This window comes from Falco cherrug, chromosome 6 (genome assembly GCF_023634085.1).
Source record: "Falco cherrug isolate bFalChe1 chromosome 6, bFalChe1.pri, whole genome shotgun sequence".
Taxonomy (NCBI): Eukaryota; Metazoa; Chordata; class Aves; order Falconiformes; family Falconidae; genus Falco; species Falco cherrug.
The window spans coordinates 74,805,304-74,830,745 of NC_073702.1; the positions used below are offsets into that span (position 1 = coordinate 74,805,304).

At 50.2% G+C, this 25,442-nt stretch overlaps 1 protein-coding gene across 1 annotated transcript in view; it reads left to right on the forward strand.

Moving 5' to 3' along the window:
• Positions 1-35: 35 nt before the first annotated feature.
• The window catches only part of LOC102045850 (serine protease 48), a 235,877-nt gene continuing 210,470 nt past the window's right edge, over positions 36-25,442 (forward strand). Inside the window, exons 1-5 of the mRNA XM_055714017.1 lie at positions 36-3,393; positions 3,771-3,960; positions 4,838-5,097; positions 7,377-7,516; positions 12,622-15,622. Coding sequence (XP_055569992.1) covers positions 3,183-3,393; positions 3,771-3,960; positions 4,838-5,097; positions 7,377-7,516; positions 12,622-12,924 — 1,104 coding nt within the window. The 5' untranslated portion in view covers positions 36-3,182 and the 3' untranslated portion in view covers positions 12,925-15,622. The remainder of the gene's footprint in view (positions 3,394-3,770; positions 3,961-4,837; positions 5,098-7,376; positions 7,517-12,621; positions 15,623-25,442) is intronic.

Sequence of the window (25,442 nt, forward strand, 5' to 3'; positions counted from 1 at the left end):
GTGGCTCTTAGTCTCTCCAGAGCTCTTGTAACCAATCTGATTTCCATGGTAACTCTTCAGTAAGCAAGATTTCTCCCCTCTGGAGAAAAAACATTATTCCAAAGCATGTACAGAGAATTAAGTTTGGAGGTAAGGAGCATGTAAAGTACTGGAGGTCAGTGGGCTGAGGTGTGAGTTAATGTTGTAGGGAGTGACTGTTTTCAGGAATGGGTTCATACGCAGTTGGCTGACCTGGTTTGTGAGGAGGAGGTTTGCCGCATGGTGTCCAAACAGCACTGGAATTAGCAAATTGCTTCTGATAAATGGGTGTCATTGATCTTAGCCACAATAAATCAGGAAAAAAAAAATTGCCTGGCTTTTTTCTTTCCCTCCCCTCACCTGAAGTATGTTGGGGACAGCTTCTGTGGTATTGGGGGCTGTGCTCTGAGGTGGCACTGGGTGCCATGCTTCCTGAAATGGGAGGCAGCAGCTCTGAAATCTGCCCTGAACCCACCTTGAGCTCCAGAGCCCCAGTGAATCACCGAAATACACACTTTAAGACTTGTTCTGGTAACTCGTGCTTCTCTGTGGGACCTTGATGATGCACTTGCAGTGTCTGACATTTTGAAAATTCAGGAATGGGGGCAGTGTGTTGCTCGGGCATAATCAACTTGCTGACAAACTTCAGGTGTGCAGGCTTGTGGTCTTTCTCCCAAGGTACTGGGAAAATGAGACAGTTGTTCTTGCCCTTCTGGTGAATGTTCTGGGTTGTTTTCTCCACTCTGTGGTTTTGTTATGCTGAGGATGGCTGGCATGACTTGCCGGGGAATAGAGATTATTCTGAAACACCCTGCAAACACCTTTGAGTCTGTAGGAAAAAACCCAGCTTCTGTGACCCAGCACCTGCAGTTTGCAAGTCACGCACGCTATAAGGGACAGCCGCGCGGGTGGGTCTTGTTTATTCCTGCTTGGAAACCTTGCAATGCGGCTCACAATGCTGCTGCTCGGTGCGGGTGGGAACTCCGCAGAGGGAGGTGGGTGTGGGTGCAGGCAGGGACTGCTTGGGTGAGGGGCAAAGGTGCCTCTTTTGCTTTGTGTCTGTCTTGAAAGGTAATGAGGTGCCACGCAACAGAAGCGTGTAGCTGCTTGCTGTGTTAGTGAAGCTAAGCATGCCCGGCTGGGCAGAGGGCTTTCTGCAGCAGTGGATGGATGGTGGGGGCACAAGCACCCCGACTGCCCTGCTGCGAGGCCACTGGGCTGTTGTGGCTGAGCTGGTGGCTGGGGCTTGCTGTGGGGACTGGAGGGAGCTGAAGCATGTGCATTGGTCCGGAGGGGACAGATAAAAATATCTCAAGGGCCAGTGTCAGGGGGCCGGGGCCAGGGCCGGGCTCTTGTCAGCGGTGCCCAGCGACAGGACAAGGGGCAACGGGCACAAACTGCAGCACAGGGAGCTCCGTGGGGAGAGCAGGAAAAACTTCTTTCCCTTGAGGGTGCCGGAGCACGGGGACAGGCTGCCCAGAGAGGCTGCGCAGTCTCCTTCTCTGGGGACGTCCAGAGCCCGCCTGGCTGCGGCCCTGCGCAGCTGCTCTAGGAGAGCCTGCTTGAGCAGGGGTGTGTGGGAGTGGAGGACAGAGAGTGTCTGAAGAGAGATGTATGAGAGGAGAATAGAGAACGTCAGCTCTGGCAGGAGCTGAGAGAACAGCTGGCTCTTGTGCAGGAAAGTAAGGAAGATGAAGGCGGTGATGTAGCAGTGCCAAGGTGCCTGCAGGCCTGCAGTGCTCCAGAGCTGTGGAACTGCACCAGGGGTTTCTGCCCTGAGCCCCGTGGTACACACAGCTGGGATGTGTATCCGGGCTCAGAGGTGTAAATATGGGCTTCTCTGTAGAATAAAGCGTCTCTGCCTGCACCACAGCCACAGCCCGGGCCTTCGTACGCCGCAAAATGGCGTCCCACAGTGGGGTTTGAGTAGGAGGCTCACGGAGCCCGAACTGGTGGCATAGCTGGGCTGAACCAGCATCCGTGGAAAATTTTGTGCACCCTGATGCCGAAAAACCTCAGAATGAAGAAAACTGCTAAGAGACTTTCTGTACTTTTAGCAGGAAGGTATTTATTATCTCCTCAGGGGAGGAGGTGGTTCGCACCACACAAACTCGCTCCAAAGCAGAGGTGCGAAACAGGGTAATTTATACATTTAACATACGTGATTGCAACATCTCTTTGTACGTTATTCATGTGATAACAACATCTCATTGCATATTAATGATAGGTGGAGTCTAGGCAGAGCCTGGGCAGCGTTTAAGCAGAGTCTTCTCTTGGCATCAATTTTGAGGGGGTTGTTCCGGCCTTCGGCCCCGCTCAGGTGGTCTTCCTCAGAGTTGAATCTTTCAGCTTGCTTTCATAAGTGACCCTGCCAGGATCCTTTACATAAATCTCTGCTTGCTACCATTTTCTTCTATTGGTGTGTCTACCTAATTTATGATTTCTAGTACCTGGTACGGTAATTTCCAACAATGGCTTAGGCCTGGGTACAGTGAGCAAGAACAGAGTGATTCAGCACTACATACTGCGGTTCCTCAGGAACCAAGCTGAGCAATTTGCAAGGCAGAATGGGGCTTTTTCAGACCTGAGACTCATCTCAGGTGGATCTTTAGGATTTTAGGCCTTATTCCTTTTTAATAATCAGTAACGGTGAAATGCTAATGAGTCAGCCTCGTGGATTAGTTTTTTAAGCTGGATTTGGTCTCGTAAGCCACCCTTGCCCATAACAAAGTGGCTGCCTCAGCATCTTTGGTACCATACTTCTGGTTTGGCACCGTTTGAAATTTACCCTGCCACAGAGCTGCCCCTTCCTTCTGAGAACAGCCATGGCCTAAATGAAGAAAAGAAAATTAATTTGGAGTTTGACAGGCTTCAGCACTTTTCAGAGTCAAAGATGAAAGCTGATGTGGGATCACACCTGAGGTCTTTGGAGAGAAGAACATGGTTCAAGACCCAAAAAGGGCTACAGCACCCAACTCATTAAGTCCACTACTGCAATACCCTGTGGAAGTCACTCCAGGATACGGTCGGGGATTTCACTGCTGCCCCATCCCTACCATAGCTAAAGCAAAGCCCAAGCCTCTGGGAAACCACTGCGCTTTCCCCATCGCCTTCGGAAGGACAGCGTCCAACAGTGATGTCAACAGAAACAAAGGGAATGTGTGATGTCACAGCCTGGTTGCGCTGTGACCCTGGTTGCGGCAGGGAGGTGCGTTGCCTTTGGTGAGAACACAAGAGTAGGGAAGGCGTCCTGTGGTGTCTGCAGGAGCACCACTGCTCTGAACGTTGTCGAAGTGTGTCGGTCCAGGACTGGGATTGAAATGCTGTGCTTCACCCTCCTCTGTTTCGCTTTTCTGATCGGCAGCATCAATGCAGGTTTTCCTTCCGTACTTTTTACTGTTAGAAATGACCAGCACAGTGGAATTGCTAGTAGCCCAACAGGAGATACGCCTATTGGTAAATGAAAGAGGCCTGGGCTTATTTCTTGTATCTGATGGCATAGAAGTATGGCTTGTACTACAGCCTGGTGCTGAATTCTTCCACTCATGCTCCCTGCTAGTCCCCAAACTGCCGGGCAGTGGTTGGCAGAGTGCAGGTTCAGGGAGGCTACAGTGATGCGAGGGGCTTTGGTAGAGATCAAGTAGCGTGGATGATTAGAGAGCAGTGCCTTAGCTGATGTCCTGCCCCTCTAGTTCAGTAGCACAGGCAGTGGCACTGCTGTACGTGAGCAATATGTCTCATTTTGTACCCAGAGTGTGGCCTCCGACCATCTTACGAGCCCTTTCGGGACACTGGCAAGATGATCGCGGCAAGGAGATACGCCAAGGCTGGGGAGTTCCCATGGCATGTGAGCATCCAGAGCAAGGGGAAACATATCTGCGGAGGCACCATCATCAGCAGATCGTGGATATTAACTGCGGCCCATTGCTTTGGAGAAGAGGTGTAAGTACTCGTGGGAAGTGAGGACAGCCCAGGCGCAATGGGTTGATAACGTTCCTCCCGGGGGTCAAATGTGAGGCATACGTGACTGGGCCAGAGAGAGAGCCCTGCAAACAGGGGCTGTCTGCTCTGGAGAAAATGGGCCCGTTTTTGATCAGAGGTAGTGTTACAACAGAAACGTGCAGAAATCTGCGTAACCAGGAGGTATGGAAGGGAAATATTTTCAATGGTGGTTTGAGCAGCCTTATATAAATGCCCGTGACGCTGGTAATGTCCCCAAGCATCTCCTGTATGCCTACACGTGTTGCGGTACCTTGTAAAAGTAGATTTATTCCATTCCAGCTTATTCTAACCCCCAAATTGCCCTTGCTTTCATATAGCAAACACCCTTCCCTCATGGAGAATCTGATTTTAAAGCAGAAGTTTCCGGAGAAATCAACCCCATGCAATGGCCAGGGTCAGCATCCCGCCCTCTGTGAGCCCCCTCTAAAATTCAGCAGGTCCGAGAGCTGAGGCTGCTTGGTGACAAACGACCTGTGGCGTCACAACCTGTGGCAGCTGGCTGGGGACAGCGTGGTCTGGAGCAGCCAGCCCAGGGCACAGCAATCCAGAAGATGCTGCCCACTCCATCTGTTTGTTAGCAACGGGGCTATTTATATAACTTGGTTGCATTCATGTTCTGCCTCTGCACCTCTCTGCCCTGAAAATCAGCTTTGCCCAGCAGTGAGGGTACATTTTGACACTATCTATAGCCAACCTGCCTCTGCAATTTGCTGAGCACCACCCTACCCCACCTGGGGGAGGGGAGGAGGCACCAACCTTTATAACACAAAGCCTTCGTGTTTGCTTATGTCTGCACTGCTTCTGTTTTGTTCATAAGGCCACCAGACCTGACCGTCGCAATGGGGGGAAATGACCTGAGCCTCCCGCTGGAAGAACATAAACCGGAGAGCCTGATCATCCACGAAGGATTTGACAATACGAGCATGGAAAATGATATCGCTCTGATCCTGCTCAGCTTTCCCATCCAGTTCAGCAATAAGAAAATACCCATCTGCTTGCCCTTCATGTACAACAACGATATGTGGCAACACTGCTGGGTTGCTGGGTGGGGAACCCCAAGCAACTCCAAGACAGCAGGTAAGCTACTGTCAGGAGATGCATTTGCTAACCGAGGCTGGGTTTTATGCAATTTAAGTACACGTTCTCTCCCAGGAGGGGTTACCCACACTAGCTTCCACTCCCTACCTCCCTGGTAAGCACATCCAGGCCCTCGCAGCCCCTGCACAGCCACCAGTTCTCTGTTCAGTGCAAGAAACATCCACCTACTGATCCCAGAGCGAAGTCCAGGCTACTCTGAGCATGTATGTTCCAGCCAATAATTCAGAGCCACCTTTGCTCTGAAGGAACTCAACCTTACTTTGGATGCCATTCTTGGCATCCAGAGTAAGACAAGCTCCACCCTGGTGGGCAAGTTAGTCTGGGTCTACAGCGTTCTGGAATAAAGGAAATGAAGGTCTAGGGTTGTCTTTGGCTTCCTGCCTCCATGAACCAGATTGATTCAATGGTACTGGCCACCCTTCTTCACTCATTTAGAACAGCAGATTGCTATCGTTGATTGCTCTTGTCTAAGCCCTAATGAAAGGAGCTCCGGTGCTGATTGTGACCCAAAATGTCTATCCTGAACAAATGTCACTAAATGGCTAATGAGCGATTTCATTATTGGAAAGAATTAATCAGGACAGAGTGGGGAAGGTGGTGCCTTGAGGCTTGAACAGTCCTTCCTAGGATGTCGCGAGCGAATGTCCCATTTAAGCCTTGCCGTTCTGCTCCAGAGGGTTACCGCCTCATCTCTGAAACTCTGCATGTTCCTTCTTAGGCTTCATTGGCCTCGCTTAACAGTCATACACAACACTGTACCGTAGTTGTGAAACTCTCCTGTTTCACCAAGGAAACGTGCTCCTAGAGACAGAAAAGCAGCGTGCTGCTGCAGAGCCACTCTGCAGCTTGGCAGGATTTCTCTTCAGCTAGTCTCTTTGCAAAATGCATGGTGTGGCAGTGGAGGTTGGGCTCCTGCTGCCGTGTGGGCTCAGCTGACATCACTTCTGCTACCCAAATTGCACCCAGCATGAGGTCAGCATGCTCAGCCCTGGCACACCCCCCCTTCTCCCTGGGAGAGGTTTCAGAAGAAAACCAGCAGAAGCTGCGTTTGGTGAGGGGCATGTGTGATACGGGCCATAGCAAGAAGTATGAGGCACTGTTCCTTGGTGGGGAAAAATGGATTATTGCCCATCTCTACCAGCCTTCTGTAGGTCGACATCTCTCAAAAGGCACCTCAGGTAGCACCAGCCTGACTCCTCTTCAGCTGCAGCCAGTTAGACCTCGGCAAGTGGAGCCACCTCCGTGGAGGTGCCTGCATCAAAGTGTTTGAATCTGTGGGCACTTCCATGGAGCAGCTCCATCCTCGCTGGGAACGGGACCTGACAACTTTCTGTCTTTTAGTTCTTACCTTTGAGTCCCGAAATCCTGCTGAAGGTGCTGGAAGGATTTAGCTCGGTGAACCGTGGTAGAAGGAGTTTCTGAAAATCTGTAGGTCTCCTCCCCAGTAGCAATATCCTCCAAAAGGCAGTTTTATCCTTGAGGTTCACTTCAGAGAGAAACGTGGGTGAAATGAGTGGGTTCTCCAAGTAGCCCTGTATATTTTCAGTCTTTTTTTCGTTTGCTGGTGCCCGCTGCCATTTCTGTTTTCCCGTCTCAAGGGAAGAATAAAGCAGTGATTTCCATTGTGCACTGCCACCCTGAGAGCCGCTTTCTGAAAGACACAGCTGGTCCCCTGGCAGAGGCATGGCCTCACAGCCCCCCAAGGAAAGCATGGGGACAGCAAGGCCATGTGTTCTGGGGAAAGCTCAGTGGACTTTCCTCTGCAGGGCTCGCTCTCACAGGGCTCCATGAAGTGTCTCTCCGACCGAGTTCCCCAGAAATGAGAGTGAGAAACCCAGGGTGTGCAACGCAGCTCATCTCAGGACCAGCAGGACAAGCCATCCCTTTGGGGGGCTTCCAGCTGGAGCATATCCCAGAGGTCATCTACAAAAATCAGTCGTCATTTTAAATCCTATTTAGCAAGCCTCCACTCCCCAGGATTTCAGCTTTGCCCATTAACACCTCCCCCCTTTCTACCTACCTACCCACCTCTTAGTCTGGCATAAAGTCAAGAGCACAAATTTACCTTTGCTAAACATCTGGAGAGCCCCTGTAAGCCCCCATGACCCAGGACCACATGGCTGTGCCCCTAGACCCCCTTGCCCTGAGGTGCTTTACAGACCCAGCTGAGCGCAGTCCCAAAGCTAGCCTCCAGCTGCAAGTTCACCCCTACAAGCCTGCACTGCTCTGCAGGTTTTGTTAATCGTTCTCACTTGCAGCTGCGGAGGCACCAACCCACGTGCTGCAGAAAGCGCGGATGAAGCTTGTCAGCAGGGAGCAGTGCTTGGAGCGGATCCCACCGCTAATGGAGAACGTGCTGTGTGCTGAGCTGGAGAAAGGAGAAAGAGGTCCCTGCCAGGTAAAGCCAACAGGCTCCCGGATGACCGTGCTGCCTACGCGGGCACAGAGACACTGGGGGAGAAGTGCCTCTGCTTTGGGAATGAACATGGATACCTCCCACAGCTTCCTGGGGTTGCTAAAGCTTCTCTGCAGGAGGCCAGGGCGAGATGCCCAGGGGCAACTAAACCGAAACCGCCTGCAAAGGCATATTGGCCCGGGCAGCAGGGCTGCGGGGCTCCTGGGGTCAGAGGGCTGTGGTGGTGCTGGAAACGAAACACCTTGTTGAGCAGATGGGCCTCTCCTCACGCTCCCCACACACACACCCCCCCCAAACACCCCCCCCCAATTCCCTCCCTGCAGCGAGAAGGACGGGAGCTCTGCGAGGGAAATGGTGAGCTGCAGGGAGGGCAAGGGAGAAGGCTGGATCCCAGCAAGTCCCCTGGCATGAGAGACGGTCTGGGATGTCAGACACATGTACGCACAGCTTCATCCTGTAGGAATCTTTCACTGAGGGAACTAAACGAGCACCCAGGATGGAGAGGAATCCCCTGCCCTTTAGGCAAAGACAGCGGGTACAGGGGCCGTGGGCTGCAAAGCTGGTGCAAGCTGGGCCCATAGCTAGGCAGCAGAGGGCAAGTTTGCTTTGCAAAATCATTTTTTGATTAGCTGGAGAGCATCTGTTCTGAAACCATTCATCTAGTGACTTTCACCTCCATTAAATTCCATAAAAAATTTTAAAAAGAAAACTGCCACAGGGTAACATTACCATGATGAAAGAACACACTTCCCAGCCCAGCCTTAAGTTCTGCGGCTGCGTTGTGCTGGTGAAACAGCAAGAGCACTTGTACAAAGCAAAGTGAATCTCCCATATTCAGAAAGCTGATGAGGGTGCTATTTTGATCTACAATAATGTTAGAGTCATCTGAGAAACGAACTAGAAATGTGAGCTTTCCAGGCAGTGGAAGTACACAACGATTGCCTGTGTGATAATTCTCATAACCCAGCAAGTGCCCACTTTTAGTGCAAGCTTGACCAGGCAGGAACGTCTTGCAACCTGAAATAAGGAGAGCAGGACAAAACCATACCCTGGGCTAGAAGCGGAGCTCTTCAGGGGAAAAACAGGAGACAGGACTTTTCATCGGAACTTGCTAATTTGCTGGAGAGGAAACATTTTGCTGATAGAGGGTTTTCTGGGAAGTGCTGCTTACAGCCCGGTAGGGCGCATTTTGCCTGGCTAGGCTGGTTCAGGAATCTGGTGCCTTGCCCATAGTAGGCTGCCTGGTAATGAACTGGGAGGCCAGGGCTGAACCTGTTGCTTGCTCTGCAGCAGGGACCGCGGGACACCCAACTCACCTGCCCTGGGCAGGTAGCGAGGCACACTGTGGGCAGTGCCATCTACTGAGCTACGCTTGTCTAGAAAGATGATGGTGTTTGTGTCAAATGAGAACGAGGCCAGATTTCAAAATACCTAAATCCTTTACAAAGGCAGTGCTGTCAAGGAGGCAGAGCAGCCCTGGGCACAGTTTTGGTCTGTGCCAACCAGCTGTCTCCTGGCTGGCTTCCAGACAAGCTCCAGCATTTGCATGGGTCAGGAGCCACCCACAATAATCCCTTGGGATCCTGGCACCCCAGTTTAGAGGCCAGGGAGGGGTAGCAACGCAGGCAAGGCAGAGAGCCCTGGTCAGGGAACAAGCTCTGGAGATGCTGAGCTTGCTGTTGTAGGTGTGCTCAGAGGAAACCTAGAAGCCATGCACTCCATAGATGCATGATCAGTCTGGACATGAGGCAGGTAAAAGCCATGATGTTAACCTTACCTGAGCTTTGCTGAGAATCAGGATACATTGGTTCATGTCCAGAGCCAGGCTAGGATGGGCAAGTTGCATCTAGACTCAAGGTTGTAAGTCCCCACCATCCCCATCTTGGTCCAAAGGATTACCATCCTAAGCGTTAGCACCGTGTGCCATTTGTGTGCTAGATTTTCCCCATTGCCGCAAGCTGTTTTATCTAAGTAACTAAAGCCCCTCAGATATCTTCACCAAAGCATCATCTAGAAGGTCTGTCCTAACGACCACTGCCTTAATACCCCCATGCGGCAACAGCATGTCAATAGAAAGGCTCCGACGTTTCACCAGCTGCCATCGTACTGCTACCAGACAAGACTAATTTGTGGATCACTGACCGTATCCCTAGAATAACGCAAGGAGATTGGATAGCAGAGCTCCCAAGTATTTGTGCTTTAAACAAAATAATAATCCATTCACTTAGAAAGAAAAATCTATTGTATACCGATTCCCTAGCAGTTTTTCAGGGAAATATATAGATTGACTGTGAATTAACACTAACAAGATCTGTAATTGAATTACGGTTCTATTTAGTCATAAACGTTAGCATTAATGGTTGTTCATTCATTAGCATGAATGGCCTATAAGTGCTAAAGAACAGACACTAGAGATGGCCTGCTTATTATTTTTGTGCGTGCTACATTTCTTCCATGACCCCATGAACCACAACTGATGTCTAATTCCTTGTTTTCTTAAGCATCTTTTGTTAGGCTCTGATGCAATGGTAACTTGAACAACAATTAGAGTCTAAGGCAGGGGTCCTCAAACTTTTTAACCAGGGGGCTGGCGCGCGGATGAAGTGGCAGGCAGTCATCTGCGGCTGCGTGGTTTCCCCCCCAACCCCCGGCGGGGGGGGTGGGGGTGGGGATTCTGTAAATACCGGGGGCTGGATTGTGGACCCTGGGGGGCCGTATCCGGCCGACGGGCCGTAGTTTGAGGACCCCTGGTCTAAGGGACTCACAGAGCAAATGCCTCCTTCAGTGTCTTGCCTATCCAGACAAAACTCAGTAAACGGCCCAATTCTGTTTCAGAGCGTTTCTGCCAAGGAGGTCTGTGGGGGTAGCTCTGTGGCGTGGTGATTAGGTTGGTGTGTTCAGCTGGAGTCACAGTTCACGTACAGTTTAGGGCAGCAACAGATGAAGGGGGGCCCAGTCCCTGGCCTGACTTTCAGGGGAAGGAATCATTGAGTGGCCACAAACAAGCAGTGCAATGGTTCCAGCTCAGCTTCACCATGCCCTGCACTGTCCCCTGGTGTAGGGCTGATCCGAGTCATGGACTGAAGGTACCTACACCCTTCCACCGATCGTAGCAGGAGGTGATCTTGGCCATCTCTAATAATTGTCTGAAACGCTAGGGTGCATCTAAGGCTTTACGTTTCTTTAGTTCTGTGAAAAAGGCAGGGGATGACCTCTTTCCTTCACCTGCAGTATGTCCTGCCCATATACACTGTCAGCAATTTGGAAACGGCAGATGCCCTCTACAGCACCTGGGATGCTCAGGGCTCTCACCCCACATAGCTAAGGCGGTAGCAGTGTTTGTTGGACAACCGTGGGTGGGATTCATCTGACCAGATACAAATGTGTTGTCAATAGCTATCTGCCTCTAGCAGATCAGCCTTCCATCAACGGGGAGAAAAACGCACTTCTGACATGTGAGTCGTTGAGACCTTTTTAGCCATCTCTTTTAAAATGAGATAAATCCCTGTATGAGTGCTTCTTGCTCCCCATGAACTAAAGGCAAGTCCAAGGTGTTTAGCTCACAGGGAGACACACGGCTCTGAGGCAGGACAGTTGCCTACATGCAAGTCTCCAGTCCATCCAAGCCTCCAGTGCCATTTTAGGTATCCCAGGATAGCCCCCTGGCATGCCGCTGCCCCCATCTCGGACCATGCCTGGTGCCAGTAATGTGACCGCAAGGGGAGCCTGACACTCGCACTGGCAGCAGCAGGGAGAGGTGACCAGTCTGGAGCTGAACTCACCCCTCACACGCCCACTTGCTCCATGCATAAGAGTGCTAAACCGGTGCAGAAGTGACAAAAGCTCTTGCATCCTTGTACAAGCTCTTGCATCCTTTTCCTGGTGCTAACACGGCTCTAAAGCTGCAAAGCAAGACTTGTGAAATTGCATTTTTTCAAGAAAAAGTCTGCCAATGAAAATTGGATGCATATAGGTAAATCGTCACACGTACAAGGGCAAGGCCACAAACCAGGGGAGCATGGTCAGTCCCTCTGGCTGTTCAAAACAGCTGAACAGAGGTGGGTAGGTGATGGTCTGATGGCAGACTGTAGGGAGGTATGAGTTCTGAGCTTATGGACCCTTCTGCCTCTTGAAAGAGTTCCTGGGGGCCAGGAGTCAAAGCTAACCGCATTTCAGTTCAAAGTTATTACTAATTACACAACATTACTTTATGAGTGTACCTTAGCTTAATAGCGAAGAGGGTGATCCCCTCTCCACTCTGGTGGTGGATTCTCCACCACTGAACTATTGCAAACGTGATGAGGTGGGTTTTTTCCCCAAAGTCCGGGACAGATTGCTTTAAGTAGGAAGGTGTCCTGGGAAGTCCCAGAACAGAGCGGTGGACAGGTGTTTCTGCATTTGCAGTCTCTTAAATTTGCTTCTGAAGGGTGCTTTGATGTGCAGCTCGTAGGAATTGGAACGCTTTTCCTGCGTCCCATGGTTTTATGGGGCTTTCATCATTTTATCGTTTTATGATTTGGGCAGACAAGTGACATTCCTCTTTGCGGGGTGGCTGCAATGTGCATTTGAAGGCTTGCACACTGGGTGAATGGTGGTTGCCCTTGCAGTAGCGGTCAAATTTTCAGTAAAATTACCATGGTTGCAAGAAGGGTTTGTCAGGATTAGTGTTCGTCTCCTGTCCAATTTCTGGATGCTAGCCCCCCAAATTAACAGTGGCAGGTACCCAGCACCTACATGCACCAGTTTTGCAGAGAAGTCAAAGACTGAATGAGCGACAGCAGATGTCCCTTTTCACCCCTGGATGTCATCTCTGGGTGACAGGGTTCAGGTAGCCTTCTGGGGCCCCGGGAGCATGTGGAAAAGGCCGAGAAGGACAGGGCACTGCACTGAGCCAGAGCTTGTGACTGATCTCCTCCTCTTACCTTCTCTATCTATTTATTCTGCAGGGACCTCAGGGTTGAGCTGTGACATTTTGAGTCCAAAATGTCCTTGTTACCCCAAATACTGGGGTTAGAGTTTGCTTTTCCCAATCAGCCTGTGAGAGCCCCGAGGTTTGATCCTGCTATAAGATGCTCCTTATGCCGTAGGTCAACAGCGGGGGACCTCTGGTTTGCGGCTACTGGAGCACCATGAAGTGGTTTCAGGTCGGCATCGTCAGCTGGGGAGAAGATTGCGCAGTAAAGCCAAACCCTCAGATCTTAGTGTCAGTTTACAGCTATCATGACTGGATCGAGAAGGAGACAGCCAGAAGAGGGAAACCTTTCTTCACTGAAGGCATGGATAACCATGCAAATGCCATGCTGATTCCTTCCGGGGCTGGCACGCAGCTGGCATTCCTTGAGTTTTGTCTCCTTTTATTTATCTCTTTAGGAGCAATTAGATTACTGTAGAGGAGATTTCCCCAAACATAATAAAAGTCAGAACTACTGTCTCATTCTTCTTTCACTGCTGATCCATATAGCTGTGTCTCAGGTCAGCCTGCTGCATCTCACCCACGTGGACACAGACACCAAAAGGAGATGCCACAGTGAGCCAGGGGAGTGGGGCAGAGACCGGGGAAATGAAATGAAAGAGCCGGGACTCAGACAAGAGAGACCATAATCCTCTGGGAAACACAGATTTTTCTGCAGTGGTGGGTCACATCAGGCCCAGTTATTTGCTAAGCTCAGACGCAAAGTCCTGATGGGGTGTCTGAAGGAGCTGCTCCCTTGGAAAGCTGAATCCCTCAGAAAGGTCCTAGCTTACTCAGTTGCATATTAGCTTAGCTTGTTGGCAGAAGAGCTCTGGGTTAATGTATCTGACAGCTGATTATTAGCTGTACTAATGTATCTTCTATCTTGCAACTAGCCCAAGGTAAGAACATCTTCAGAGACCACAGCAGCAGCTCAGGTGATATGTCAAGCTGCTGGGACATCACTACATGTCAAACTCAGTGCCTCCTTAAGCTAGAAAAAGGGAAAGAGATCTTTTGGCTAGTGTTGGAAGGCGTAGCATCATATAACCAATCAGTCTTATTTACCTGGATTGCAAATGCTGGGTTTTGGTTGTTACAGGCAATAGAGAAAAACCTGGCTGGCTGAAGAGAACTGTTTCTGAGCTGTCCATAAGATGCTGTCTACAGAAAACCCTTGGCTTTGTAATTAGCCAGCGTTAAACCCTTGCAAGTAAGTAGTAAATCCAAAGGACGTAGATGCTTTGGGTTTTTGTTTGTTTTTTTTTTTACTCTGTTAGAGGCCTTTTACATACGTTGCTGAGAGTCCACATCCCAGCCTGAGCTGGGCCTGAGCCGGTCCTTCATTGCTTCTCCTGCAACAGAGTGCATTGTAAAATGTGTCCTGGTCTTCACAAGGAGGATGCTTTTCTGGGAAGTGATGGGAAGGAGGCAAGCAGCAAGGTCTCCTTTGTGTCCCACCTTTGCAACAGCATAAAAGCCTCTGCAATTTGCAGCAATGATAAAACTCAGTGAATGTGCAATGGGACAGCACCTCACAAATTGCTTTTAATTACCTTGATATTTTCTGGCTTGCTGGCAGAGAAGCCTTGTAAATGAGAATGAATTCATCTACCTTCATCAGACGATTGTATGATGCTGCCGCGGAGGGGGACCTGTGGCGGGAATGCATTTAGCCCCTTGGTGGCAAATTCTGACTGCTCTTCGCCAAGCGTGGACTAATTCTACTAACAGTGTTAAACCAGGGGAAGCTGTAAATTCCACCGACAGCACGACTCTTCTCAACACAGCATCAACGATGGTGACTCCCATCTGCACCTCCTCAGCCCCCAAAGCTCCTGTTGCCGATTGCAGCGACCCTCACAACACAGGACCAAGTGCGGAAATGGGACAACTTGGGCAGTGATTCCATTGACACTGAGAAACCTTTTGATCCAGGTCCTATAGATCTGGAAGAGGAACCAGACCTTTTTCCTCCCCCTCCTGATGCACTGACTGTATTTTCAGGGAGGGTGAAAGGGGGTCCAAGGCATCGGTGCTGGCAATGCAAGCGGGAAGCGCTTAAGCGAGGGGATTTGGGAGTCGCTATGGCATGTCCCGTATTTTCTCAGCCAAATCAGCCTCCAGAGTGGCAGCCTGTGCAATGTGAGGCTGTTAAAGAGTTAAGGAAAGCAGTTCGGGAAGGGAGGATTCATACTAGTTTGCTATGTCCCTTCTTGAAGCAATGGCAGAGTCTTAGACACTTGCGCTGTCACGACTGGAGGTCATTGCTTCGCATGGTACTAACTCCGACGCAGTATATGATGTGGTTATCTGATTTTTGTGAGCTATGTGTAGTGGCCTTGATGGAAAACCTTAATTGGGGAATTGCTGTTAACGATGAGCAGTTGGCTGGGGAAAATAATTATGCCGCTCCCACGACTCAGACAGGGCATCCCAGGGATGCCTATTTGCAGATTAAGGAAGCGGCTGTTAAGGCAGTCCGGAAGATAACAGAGTCTGGGCGAGCCTCTAGTGAGTTGTTCACCACAGTCTTGCAGGGTCCTATGCTGACTTCATTGATCGGCTTCAGAGTAGTTTGCAAGGACAAGTCGAGCATGAGGAAGCTCAGGGGCTGCGTTTAAAACAACTCACTATGATAACGCCAATGAAGATTGCAAGCGGGCATTGCAGCCCTTTTGCAATCGCAACCCCATCACGTGTCGAATGTTTCTAACGCAGAACTCGCAGCCACCTGTAACTCTCAGGTGGAGTTCCGTAATGCAGCGCAACACATTTTTGCTTCTCTAATCTCTTCTGTAGGAATAGTACATGCTCTTAACTCGCTTCATAAATTGGGCTGCTAGCTTGCTACATACAGAAAGTAATGTTACAAACACTGCTCTTTCTGGATTATTAGCAGATGTCAATTCTGTCCGTCATGCGTCGCTGCAGAACCGAGCTGCTATTGATTTTTGATTGTTAGCACAGGGACATGGGTGTGAAGACTTGGATGGGACGTGTTGCATGAACCTGAGTGACCACTCTGAATCAACTCACAAAAGCATACAAAACTTAAAAGCCTTGAACAAAGATCTGCAGCAGAGCCAGGGCTGGGATGCCTTTGGTCTCTTCTCATGGCTGGGAAACTTTGGGCTGTGGATCAAAAGTATTGCAGGATTTATTCTAACGGCCTTAACCGCCTCACTGATGTTTGCCTTGTGTCTCCCATGCCTTTTTTCCTCTGTTCAGCGTTTAGTTGATCATAATGTAAATCAGGTCATGGTCACCCAGCTCCACACCACCTCTGTCTTGTCGCGATTAACAAACAAAAAAGGGGAGATGTGGGAGAGGAGGCTGGAGAATGTCTGAAGAGAGAGGTATGGCAGGAGGACAGAGAACGTCAGCTTTGGCTGAGAGAAAGGAAAGTAAGGAAGATGAAGGCGGTGATGTAGCAGTGCCAAGGCGCCTGCAGGGCTCCGGAGCTGCGGAACTGCACCAGGGGTTTCTGCCCGGAGCTGCTGGTACACACGGCTGGGATGCGTACCCGGGCTCCGAGAGACAAGGACGAGCTCCTCTGCCCAGCGCAGTGTCTCTGGCTGCCCCGCGGCCGCAGCCCGGGCCTTCGTACCCACAGGGGCCGGGCCCGGGTGGGCTCCAGGGGTCCCTGCCCAGCCCCCCCGCCCCGCGGCGCGGTGACCGGCAGCGCGGGCTGCTGAGCCGGCCAGGCCCGGCGGCGCGGCGCGGCGCCGGCGGGACCCAGCGGCGTCTCACCGCGGCGCCGGTGACGGCAATCGGCCCCCTCGGCCCCCGCTCTACCGCCCCGGCCTCCGGGCCCGCGCCCGCCGCCAACCGCCACCCGCCCAGCGCAACGGCCGCGGCGGGCGCGCCCAGGGCGTTGCCAGGCGACGGCGGCGGGCGCGCGGCTCCGCGCATGCGCGGTGGCTCCGCTGCGGGCGGGCCGGGGCCGCGTGAGCCGGGGAGCGGGCCCGGGGCGGCGGCGCCGAGCGGGCGGGGCCCGGCCCCCAGCGACCCCGGCCCCCAGCGACCCCGGCCCCGAGCAGCGCGGCGCCGCCCGCCTCCGTGCGACGCGCCGGTGAGAAACGGGGCTCGTCCCCAGCGCCCCGGCTGCGGCGGCCTGCAGCCGCCCCGGCTCCTCAGCCAGAGCCGGGCTCGGGCCCGGGCCCCTCCCTGCCCCGCGGCGGCCCCGTGTCCGGGCCCCGCTCCCCAGAGCCCCTCGCTGGGCACCGGTGATCGGCGTTTGCCCAGCCCGGCACCGGGGTGCTGCCTCTGTCACCGAAACCGGGAATCAAAACCTCTTACCCCCACTGGAGCACTAAGCAGCCGGCACCCTTTTACTGCAGCACTGGGTGCTCGGTGGCATCTCCACGCATCAAGCACACCTGTTCAGATGTTACCGTTACATTTATACACCAATTACAAGGTCGTACACTCCCAATTACAATGATTGGTTAGTAATCTACATATCTTTGTAATATTTGCAGTGTCATCCTTTTCTGTGTCTATGCTTGCGTAGGGGAAGGGTCTTCACCTGGGCAAGGGTCTTCTTGACCTGTGGGCGTGATTTTTAGTGCTATAGTGAAGGTAGTTCACTTCAGGACACCTTAAAAGTAAGTTTTGTTGCCAGCTTGGACAGCTGGATATCGGCCTTGCCAAGTTGCCTAATGACTCACCCTATACACAATCGAACCGGGGTGCTCTGGTTATGGTCTAGAGAATAAGGACTAAGGGTATTTATGGTCTATAGCACAGGGACTTCAAGGAACAGTCTGGGATAACAAGCAGCACGATTCATACGTCATTGGTTAATAAGCGTTAACATAATTCTAACATGGAGGTTGACGCCTTAAAATCAACATGCTCTTATAACTGTTACATAAACACAAAAAACAGAAAGATTCAGTAAAATCTTAAGATAATCTGCAACACCTCCAACCCCGACTGGTGCCAGCTCCAGGTCCCTCACCCCAAAGTGCCCCCAGTCCTGAGCCCCCCCGGGCACCAGCACAGGTTCAGAGGCCATCCCCAGGGCTCCGAACATCCCCTGCCGCACACCAGCACCGAGGCCGGGACCCCGACCACAGAGTGGCGGGGGGCAGGGACCTGACCTGGCCTTGCCCAGCCTGCACGGGACCCAGGACCCCTCCCCAGACTGACCTTGGGTGAGGGACCGCCCTCAGTCCTGAACTAGTCAGGGACATTCCCCACTCCCTGCCACACGGCAGGAGGTCGCAGGCCACCTTTCCCAACCCCAGCTCAGCCCAAAGCCAAGGACATCCCTGCCCTGTCCCCAGCCGGGCACCGGCACAGCGATACCCCCTTCCCCAAGACGCTGCCCTGCCGCGGACCCTCTGCCCCCCCCGGACAAGATCAGCACCAGATCGGTGGTGTCCCGGACCAGGCCAGTGATGTTAACCAGCAACGGAGCACACCTCTCCCCAAAGCAGGACTGGACCGCGGTCCTCTGCCAAGCCTGTGCTGTCCCTCCAGGCCGGGTGGGATCCGACCACGCAGGGGCAGTACCCTGCCACCCTCTCCTGAGCTGGGGCTGGGTCCGGCTCCCCATCTTCCCCCAGGCTGGGGAAAACTGGGGCAGTAGCCACCATCTCCTCCCCAAGCTAAGAGTGAACCTCAACAAGGTGCCTGTGGACCCTGCCACCAACCCATGGGGTGCAACCACACCTCAGTCATTAGCATCCGCTCCCACCCCCGCAGGCACGTTTTCCCCTTCCTGGACCCAGAGCCTTGCCTTTAGGTCAGACTGATCCCAAGGAGCTCGCATGGGATCAGTGCCAATGCTGAAGTGGCTCCAGGCAGAAGCTGGCTGTCCTCATGGCCAAGCAAGGGTCCCCCACAGTCACCTCCAGATGATCTCCAGAGGTGCCCTCCAACCCCCATCGCTCTGGGATGCTGTGAGACACCAGGAGGGGGAGGCTGGGCTGGGCTGGGCGAGGGACTTCCTGGACTAAACGCTTCCAGGGATGGGGCATCCACAGCTTCTCTGGGCAACCTCTTCCCACGTCTCGCTGCCCTTGTAAAGAACTTCTTTGTTAGCACCAATCTAAACCGTCCCTCTTTGAGTTTAAAAACCGTTGCCCCTTGTGCTTGTTGCCATTGACCGCAACTCTTTGCGTGCAGCCGTCCAGCCAGTTCCTTATCCATCCACCAGTCCCGTCTCTCTCCAATTTAGAGACAAGGACGTTGTGTGGGGCCGTGCCAAAGGCCTTGCACAAGTCCAGAAAAATGACATCAGTTGCTCTTACCACCAACGCTGCCGCTCCATCGTAAAAGGCCACCGGGTTAGTCAGGCACAACTTGCCCTGGAGGAAGCCATGCTGGCTGCCTCTCCTCAGCTCCCAGTCTTCCATACGCCTTGACAAGCTTTCCAGGAGGATCTGGTCCATGGTCGGACCGGGCACAGAGGTGAGGGTGACTGGCTGCTAGTTCCCACGGTCGTCCCTTTGACCCTTTCTGAAAATGGGTGCAATGGTTCCCTCTTTCCGGTCACTGGGGACTTTGTCTGGCTGCCAGGACTTCCCAAAGATGATGGAAACTACATCTGCCAGTCGCCTTGGCACCCTGGGGCATGTGCCTTCAGGTCCCATGGTCTTGTGTATGTTCAGGTGCCTCAGATGGTCTCAGACCTGGTCTTCTCTGCATGGGTGGGACTGCTTTCCTCCAGCCATGGCCAGCCGGTGTCTGGTTTGAGGACGACACGCTCTTCCACACCATGGCGATGGAAGCTCGGGGAGCACTGGCAAGAAAAGCCACCATGACAGCTCCTCAGCATGGATGGCAATTGCGATGAGAAACGCCTGAGGCAAGTTGGCCGACCTCAGTGCCCAGTGCTCCAAGGGGCTGCAGGTAAGGTGTGAGGGGGGTAGAGAGAGGAATTGGGAGGCAGGGGGGTGGAGAGGGGGAGAGAGCATCCATTTTTGCTCATTTTCATTGTAAACGACTATTCTCCTTCTACTGTGCAGGTCAGCCCTTCACTCCTCGGGAGTTAGAACCTTGTATACACCAAAGTGGCCGCTGCTTTCCAGGGATATGTCGTCGACCATATTATTGGATTGGAACATGTCAAAATGGACAGTCCTGCTGCAGAAGGTATGTAGAAGTGCAGGGATCACTGTGGCAATGACTGATATCCTCCTTATAGAGAGCCCAGGCTGCCCAGAGCAGCTGTGGATGCCCCATCCCTGGCAGTGTTCAAGGCCAGGTTGGACGGCGCTTGAAGCAACCTGGTCTAGTGGAAGGTGTCCCTGCCCATGGCAGGGGGAGTGGAACTGTATGATCTTTAAGGTTCCTTCCGACCCAAACCGTTCTATGATTCTCTTTATCTTTTCTCCAGAGCACCATCTTAGAGGCACAGATCCTGACACCATCCTGTCTCACTTCACCAATGCCAAACCTGCTGGCATAGAGGTCCTCAGGGGGTGTCCACATCCCATGGTGGCCTCTGTTCTGCTGTCATGAAATAAAGAGAACATCACTGCAGAAAACCTACTGGTGGGTAACCTGAAACTCTCTCTTCTCCACTGTGCAGGGGGTGGAGGATGAAGACTGAATTCTCCTTGGAAATTCTTTCTGCTTGGAATGGCTGAATGACCCCTGAATCATCCTGATCCCATTGTTCCCAGTGGCACCAGCTCCTACTGCAACAAAAAGTTCTCAGAACCTTCCTTTCCAGTGAAACAAACATCAGTGTCTGCAAAAATGTCAATATGAATGAGGCAATACCATGGAAATTATTTCTTGCCCCCACTTAAATAAAGTCGGTTATAATGGCATTGGTATGGTTGAGCCTTGGGTGTTTTTTGCAGGGAAGGAGGGAATATTTCATAGAACTGCTCACGCCTCATGCAGTAACACACAGGTGGGCTGGTGGCTTTTACAGCTCGACATTTCTCCACTCACACCCCACTGCACCCCCAGGGAAAAGGGGGGTCATTTCATTCCCTGTTTCCCAATGGCCATATTCTTGGAGCGCTCCTGCAGTGACCATGGTATCTTTGTCGAGGTGAAACCTAGCTTCTCTCTGTGATGATTTCATGGGTGCTTGTGTCCAGCAGGTACACATTCTAGTAGTTTCCAGGCTGCTTTTTGAAAGCAATATGGTATTTTTGACTGATATGCCAGTGACAGAATCTGTGCTTTCTATTGCTTTTTCCCTGCTGTCATGGCCTAGCAGTGTAGAAAATGCCAAGGTATCTCCAGATGCTTCCTTCAGAGGGCCTGGAAGCATCTGAGAAATTTCACTTCTGAGGAGACCTCATGCAAGGGAAAACCAGCAACATTTTGGGTAACATCAGACCCTTGACAGCAACACAAACCAGAAAAAAAGTACAAAGAAGGAACGAGAAAGGGACTAGCAAACACATATCCAAAAGTTATGGATGTGCAACATAGTGATTTGGCCATTATCTCCTCTGAAGCAGTTGCTGAATGTGCACAGAACAGTACCCAGTCAAATACTTTACCAGACTGAGAAGGTTTTGACTCCTAATGGTTTGCTGGGTGGGTTTGGAGAGGTGCCAGTGTATGTGAAATAACCCTCTGAAGAGGAAATGCTGGCTTTGTTAGATACACACCTCCCATTTATGCTGTTCTGCAGAATGAGTGCTTATGGCTCTTCATCTTGCAGGAGACACTGTCGCACAACATCTCCTAATGCAATGTTTCTGGGTTTCTTGTATCCTGTTACTTTTGCGTTTATTCTAGTGCCCTTATTGTAAATGTTTGTACTTCAGTTAAAGATCTGTAGAACAATTTCTTTCCATTAACTATAAAGGAAGAGCAGTGAAAACAGCTTGGATTTTTATGCTTACCTTTAGGACACCTGAAGTTTGGTGAGATCGCTGCTGCCATTTGTCTCCAGAAATATGATTTGGTTTACAGAGATTCTTCAGGTTTTAGAAACTGTAGCCTACATGGCTTGTGCCAGGGAGCTTTGAACACACACTGCATGCCTGCCAGCCACAGTGTGGTCCTTAGACCAATTGGCTGGACTCTGCCCTGGTGCCCTGATACCTTCAATTAGCTGTCAAGTCAAAACCAAGATGGAGAGCAGGTTTGTTCACACACATGTTAATCTCATCATTTCTCCCTGGTTACTCAAGAAAATTACATAATCATTAAAGTCTTGAGCTTGATTAAATACTTTTTGTGTACTGTTTGAAGTTTATGACTGCATATCCGTTCATTATTGATTCAGATTATCTATATGTGGGTTCAAAACTTTATCTGTTAACTGCAATGTAATATGTGTCTTGCAAATTGACTTGTAGAATAACATCTAAATACTGGTTATCCTCCTTTTGGTAGATTGACTTTGTCAGTGCAACTGTTCCTAACAGCTTCTGCAGCTAATCTAGAGGAGTCTGAACTTCTGTACCATACACTCCATAGTGGCATCAAAATACTTTGATCTCCTGTGCATTGAGTATGCCCTATGGTTAGAATTCAGTTCAGTGCACATGAAGGAGGCTGAGGGGTGGTGTTACTGTACAGCTGAGGGGCAGGCTGTAGTTAGCTAAGCCACCAGCCACCACTGTTGGAGGTGACCTATCTCCTCTTTGGAGTGCACTAAAATATCTGCTATTTGGCAAGCTGCTAGAGCTTAGCCTTTTGTTGGTCCTGATGTTCTAGCTACACCTGCATACAATGGCTTCCAGATGCCCCGGGCCTTCAATACCACGAGCAAATCATCCTCCTGAGGTGAGGATGGAACAACAGACAGGTATTTCGTGTAGTATCATTTGAAACAGGGCTGACACCACCAAAAGACCTCCTTAATGTTTGCTGCTTTTTCTTTCACCAGAGAACTATTAGGAGCAGAGTTTGAGATTCTCCCTTTTGCTCCCAATTGCCTCATCTGCTGTGCTAGATATAGACTCCTAAGATGGAGGCAAGATCCTCCTTCATTTCTGGGAACTGATCTTTGCACAATTACCCAAATATCTTGATTTAGAAAGAGAGAAAGACATTTCTCCTCACGACACGCTGCAGCCTCATCAGGAAGACACTTCCCTTAATAGTGTATCCCATCTGCATCTGGCAGAGCAGTGCTTCAGGCTCCATCTATGAGTTCATGTGCCAGGGCTCTAAGCACTGTCTTATTACATAAAATGCTGACCCCACCATAATATTTGTTTTCTTCCAAAGAGGATTGGGTGATCTGGACCCGAAATGAGTGGGGGAGGGTGGCATTGTTAGTGGACTTCAACTTGAAGAAGTTGGAGTTAAGACTTGCTGTGGAGATAGAAACATAACTAGATCATATTCTGAACTTTGATGAAACAAGAAAACAGAAGAAAAAGTAAAAGGAAACTCTCCATAAAGACTCCCTTTCCCTCTGCACTGAAAATGGTGAGAAAGCAGATGACAGTTTGGGTAGAAAGAATTACCTAATATGAAGAGCCAAATTATTGTGAGGTGCTGCCCAGCTTAGCTGGGCTGGATCCCGTGCACTTTCTTACCCAGATGCACTGGGTGAAGGAACATGTAGCACTGCTGTGATCCTGGTGTAAGTCAGGTCTAGCAGCAAAAGGCACTGGAGAAACCTGCTGAGATTTTGAAGGGCAAAACATTGATATGTTCCTCCTGATGTATGAAACTGGCAGTCTCTTGCTTATAAGAACAGGAGCTGCAGGTGGGGATGGAAAGGTTATCCACCCTAAGAGCCACAAACCAACATCTTTGTAAGGCCTGCCTCACCACTCTGAGCTTTGGACAACCAAATGTGCTCCATCCCTCCTCTGTTTCTCCCTTCGTTATGTCCAGGCAGAGGTATTTTTATGGTAATGATGGGAGCAACCATGTAGAATTTATAATTAACCGTGTCAAGAATGCTCAACCTTAAAGTCACGTCCTTGATATTACTTGCACATAGGACCTTGGATGTGGTAAAAATTAACGATGCGTCTTTGTTTCCTTGAGGAATCAGGTTGAGTAACAGTAACAGTTGGCAGGCAAGGTAACCACAAACTCTTGGCAAGCTGTGAAGTAACTGCAGCTTCTGCAGTTTTATTCCATCCATTTTTTGCTTTATGGCCAGAAGTTCATAGACACACCAGAAATTCAACTATCGTTTTTCCTACTGCAGAAACAATTCACTTACTTATAAAAATAGGTAGTAAATAAAAAAAACCTATCTCAATTACCAGGGTGTGTATTTAAGGGAAATAATTTTTAGTCATGTTTTCACATGCATATATATCTCTATGTGTGTCTGTACATGTATGCACATGTGTAAACTTCTGTATACTTAAGAAATTAGTATCAAAGTATTGAAAAAAATCACATCACTAGTAACTAAACCATAGAACCAATAAGCAATTAAAATATTTCAGCTTTGCTTTGATAATACATGATCCATAAGACATGATGTCATTCACAGAGATCTTGGTCAATTAGAAACACGAGTCATTCAAGACAGCAAATGTATCATAACTTATTATGTGTACTTCAGGTGTCATATTAAAATATTGCATGAACAATGTTTGTTGCCTGAGGTGAAATGTAAAATCAAATACGATTTGAAAAAGTATTTAGTTTTGGTGTCTTTGGATAGTTACTGGGTGTGTCAGCAAGGGACTTGGTGCAATGGAAGATCAGTATAAAGGAAAGGATCACTAGACCTTAGAGATTGTGCTGAGGCTCCTCGAAACTTCATCATATTGATTTATGAGTTCGGTTTGACTTGGATTTTGCTAGTGAATAAACCAAAAAACAATGTAAGTTGGAATGGGTGTTTGGAGACCGTCTGGTCTATCCACCCTTCCAGACAGAGCCAGTTCCAAAGATAGACCAGGTTGCCTAGAGCTTAGAGTTGAGTTTGAATATCTACGAGATTATCAAGATTCTATAAATTCTCTGGGGCCCCATTCCAGTGTTTGATGACCATCATTGTGAGAGGCTTTTTTTTCATTATATTTGGAAATTCTTTCACTGTAATTTGTGTCTGTTACCTCTCATCTTTCTACTGCGCATCTGAGAAGAGTGTGGCTCCATCTTCTCTATAGCTACCATTAGGTAGCTGTGAACTGCAGTTAGATGACCCTTTGCCGTGTCTTCTCCAAGCTGAACAAAGACAGGTACTTCAGCCTCTCCTCAAATGGATGATAACCCAGTCCAAACTCCTCAGGTTTCCAAAAGAAAGAAATGTTATGTACACTCTACAGGACCCTGAGGTTGTGTAGACCACACATTGGTTCATGCCCCACTAAGCAGCAGAGCACCTTTGAGTACCTTTGGAGTACCTTCAAAGCAAAACTTCTGGTTCACTTTCCTCTTAAGGAATCTAGTTTGCACACATGAAAAGCTCACTGCAAACTGAACCAGCATGAAGTCACGGGACCGTCAGGGGGTTACTTCAAAACTACACTAATGCAATTGTAGACTTCACTGTGGATACCACTCTGAAATGTCAGTGTTCACCTGTGGGCAAAAAGGCAAGGCAAATGGTAGGAACTGAAGTGGAGAAAGGAGCTGAAAACAAAAAAATAAATTTGATTAGGGACTACACTAATGCAAGATGTGTTTTGGACATTGCACACAATTCTAGCCAGCCCATTCCCAGAAGGCTGTAGTAGAACTGAAAAAAATAAGATGAATGTACAACAGGAATGATTCACTGAAATGGCTGGATCCATTTGAAGACTTCTCTGACAGATGTGGTTGACAGAATCCCTCTTTTTATTGAGGGGAAAATAGACAGACAAGGGGGAGTGTAAGAAAAGACCACAGCATCAGTAGTGATGTAGAAAGGGGGAAAAGGTGTATTTCTTTGCTGTTTCCCGTGACAGAAAAAGCAGAGATGATCAGCTAGCAGGCTGAGAGCAGATAAGCAGAAAATGAATGCTACCTAAGGCATAATAAGTTTGTGGAATTATCAACTGAAGGTCCTGTGGAGGCCAGAAGTACAAGAAGATCAGCCAGAGTCACAGAAGAATGCTC